At 39.7% G+C, this 3,878-nt stretch overlaps 1 protein-coding gene across 1 annotated transcript; it reads left to right on the top strand.

The window, feature by feature from the left end:
• Positions 1-39: 39 nt before the first annotated feature.
• On the top strand, positions 40-3,528 carry LOC123254638 (P2R1A-PPP2R2A-interacting phosphatase regulator 1-like; the record flags this gene model as incomplete). The annotated part of the gene is made up of 2 exons (XM_044683615.1): positions 40-140; positions 3,450-3,528. Coding segments are annotated over exons 1-2 (180 nt in total), but the record flags the coding sequence as incomplete, so codon positions are not given.
• Positions 3,529-3,878: the final 350 nt, after the last annotated feature.

Below are 3,878 nucleotides of genomic sequence, written 5' to 3'. Positions count from 1 at the left end.
TGGGAGCCCAGAGCTGAGGCCCGGCACCCGCCCCCCGCCATGGCTCAGGAGAAGATGGAGCTGGACCTGGAGCTGCCAACAGGCACTGACGGGGTTGGCCTGCGGAGGTCCAACAGCGCGCCTCTCATCCATGGGCTCAGGTGAGTGAGGGCCAGCTGGGCAGCCGGGCAGCCGAGGATGCTGGGGGGCCTCTGCGCATGCGTCCCGCATCCACTTCAGCAGGTGTTTCTTCCACCACCTCCACTCCATCATCTTTTCATCTCTTCCAAATGAACCCCCCAATCCCCCTCCATTATCTTCCTTTCACCTCCAGCCCCACTGGAGAACAGAACTGGCTGGCCCAAGCTTGACCCAGGCGAGCTCTAGCTTGCCGGGAGATTGACATAGGCACGGTACTGGCTAGGTGCCCGGCACTGTGCCACTGGCTAATTGCTGTAAAGTGGAGCAGGTGCCTTTCCTAAATTTGGCTAACTTTCTCCATCATCTCTAGCCCCCTTCTAGAATACTGCCCCCAGCCCCCAATCATTGTGCTTGGTTTCCTTTTTATCATGATCGGATAGTACCGATTCCTCCCACCATCCAGTACATGTACTCCTAACTCCCAGGGCAGGGTGGAAAGGCACTTACCCCCCTTGGAAAAGGTGTTGCAGAAACCGTAAACCCTTCCCATATCAGATGGCAGCGGACATTTCTGACAGTGGCAGCTAAAATATGTACTTATAATTGCCCAAGAATTGAATGCTGGGATATAGTCTTTTAACTTAGCTCTTATATCCTGCTCATGTAGGATGCACAGTAACTAAGATAGTCAATTTAGAGATTGAGAAGGGACCTTCTAGACCATCTGGACCAACTTCCCCTTATTTTTCAGATAAGGAAACTGAAATGCAGAGAAATTAAGTTACTTATGAGTCCCAAGGTCATACAGATAATGAAACCTTAAGATTTAAATTCAAGTTCTTTGTCTATTGATTTCAGCACTATGTCCACTCCAAACTTCTTGAGGTAAGAAAGCATGACTTTCTATTCAGTAAAAAACAAAAGAGAATTAAGTGAAAAACTGATGCAGGAGGGTGGAGCAGTTCAGCAAAACAGATAGTGAATTTAGAGTCATAGGACCTGGGTAAGAATCTCAGCTCTGCCACTTCTGCCTCTGTGATCTTGAACAAATCACTTAATCTCTGGGCCTTGGCTTCTTCATCTGTAGTATGAAGGAGTTGGAATAGTTGGCTTCTAAGACAAGGTTTTAAAACTTTTTTGTGTTAAGGTCATAGACCTCTTTGGTAATCAGGTAAAATCTGTAATGCTCTTAGAGTAATGTTTTTAGATAATTGAAGGAAATGCTAAGTTTGAGTTAGATGTTAGTGAAAATAAAGATGTAATTTTTTTCCCATCCAGGTTTATGGACCCCCTGAAATCTATCCACAGACCCCATGGACCCCAGGTTAGGCCCCTAACTCTAAGGTCACTTTCCTCTCTGAAATCCATAGAGTATTTTGTCTAAATAGGCTGACGGGATGGGCAGCCATGCCAACAAGAGGGCTTTGTGGTGTGTGTTTGTATTTGAGAAGCTAACCTATTGTAAAAATACAGGATTCTGTAAATTTAAGCTTTTATTTGGGGTCAGTAATGAATGTAAGAGAGCTTTGAGGGCTGATGACAGGGCTGGTTTTGGTTTCATGAAGGAAGAAAAGGAATAGACCCTAGGAGGACGAGAAATGCTGTATGCTTGAAAAGAACCTTCAATGGTGGTCAAAGCATTAAAAATGGCATGGGAAGAGAGGGAGGACAAGCAGAGAAACTGGGAGACAAGGTAGATATTGGAGTAAAATTGATCGAATGTTACATCTGTCAGATTTTTTGCTTCATCAAGATATTTAGTCTTAAGTTGAAGATAGGTGGTTTGTAAATGGGCATGTAAAACATTCTGCTCAGGAGAAGCTGAGGACTTTGAAGCTGAAGGGACCAAGTTACCTCAAAAAAAAAAAAAAAAGAAAGAAAAAAGAAAAGAAAAAGATGGAGCTCTAGCTACCTCCCTCCGTGATTTAGAGGGCTCTGCTCACAAAGCATTATGCAAATGGAAGCTTATTATAATGTACTATTATCTGCCCAAACACAAGGAGGGCTGGACCTCCATTAGAGGTCCTGTCTAGGGTTCATGAAGTAACACTAACAATACTATTTTAGTAGACACAGGATTTGGTCAGAGGTTAATCCACAAAGTTCCGGAAGGTATTGTAAGCTTTGACTTCCAACTGGGAAATTTGGATTTTTACCTAGGCTCCTTTCAGTTCCACTATGTATGCCGTTCACTTTTTCCCCCTTTTCATTGCCATTCCTTCCTCAATACCATTCCTGGCCAAGACAGCTTTTTATTCAGTACTTGTTAAACATCCTTTCATTTCTTTCAAATAACTTCCTGAACTCATTTAATGATGCCTCTTTAAGAAATCCCACTGTCTTCTTTGCACCAGCATTTGATAGTTTGTGCTTCTTAACAAGTTCTTTAGGACAAGTATTAATCTGGTTATAGAGTTTCTAGGCTTTTGTATGTGTGATTATATGCCTAAAAGTCAGTGACAGATGTTTTTAATGTTCTCTGTTCTTTATAATTCCTTTTTATTTTTTCCACTTGGCTAGTTTTATTATTGGGATCCGTAACAAAATAAAATTATTGGTAGCAATTTCTCTTCTCCCTGACCCCTGAGCTCTTAGCAAAGGGGATATAGAAATTAACATAATTAACTACTTTTGTAAGCCTGTCACTAAACTAAAGATTTCTTTGAGTTATCATTTCCTATATTTGAATTCTTTGATAGGCTAAAAATTGACCTAGAACTTAAGTGAGGGGAAAACCCAGTTTTATGATGGCTCAGAAACTTAGGAGAAGATTTTAGTTAATTTACTTTCATCTTTGTCACTTATTTCCTGACTTGAGTCCAGGAAGTTAGAAAATGATTCCTTTCAAATAACCCTTTTATGGGAATGGATGGAATAGAATGGGAAGTAGAAAACAGAGGACATTTCTGGAGTCCACTGTGCCCAGCTCCTTTTCTTTTAAGTGAAAAGATAATTGCTTAAAGGTGACTTGGGCTTACATTTTGGAGTCCTGCTTTTCACTTTGGATGACAAGGAGAAAGTCATAATCTGGCCATCATCTCAAAATGATGGAAATTTGCTAAATTTCCAACAACATTAAGTTATTCATACCAGGAATGGAACTAAAGATAGGGTCCCTAAATATTCTTAGGTTCAGATCTAAACTTACTTGGTTAATTGTGATGCTAAATGTACTTTGAATTTTTGTGTTTACTTCTCTGTCTCTAAATAGCTGTTCACTTTAAGGACATAATTCTTAAATGTTTGAACAGCAATTACTTTTTTTTAAAAAATCATCTATGGTGGCCTTTAAACATATCTGATAAATGTGTTTTTGGTTTTTTTTTCAGTGATAATTCACAAATATTCCAGGCTGATATGTTAAGAACCAGAAGGAACAGTACTACATTTTTAAACCGGCACAACCTGGTAAGAAAATACCCACAGCCTATTCATCATTACCCACACTCGTGCCACTTTAACAGTACTTAGGGAAAGATCAACATATATACTGCTATTTCTCTGCAATTGTGATAGAATTTCTTTCTAAATATGGCTTTAACAAAGATTTTTTTTTAATATAGGAGACCACTGGGCTTCAATTTTTAAAAACTATTTTGGGGGGCTTGAAAAGAGAATTTTTACACTCAGAAATCTAGTGTTGTTATTCTTTGGTCATAAACTACCATCTTTGTATGTCATGTTATCATCACATAATATCTGCAACAAAAATAATCCTTTTACTGCAATAATCTATCAGAGTAGCATTTATTATTTTA

The sequence above is a fragment of the Gracilinanus agilis genome, unplaced genomic scaffold (assembly GCF_016433145.1).
Source record: "Gracilinanus agilis isolate LMUSP501 unplaced genomic scaffold, AgileGrace unplaced_scaffold2719, whole genome shotgun sequence".
NCBI classification, from domain to species: Eukaryota; Metazoa; Chordata; class Mammalia; order Didelphimorphia; family Didelphidae; genus Gracilinanus; species Gracilinanus agilis.
This window is presented reverse-complemented; position numbering and strand designations above follow the sequence as displayed.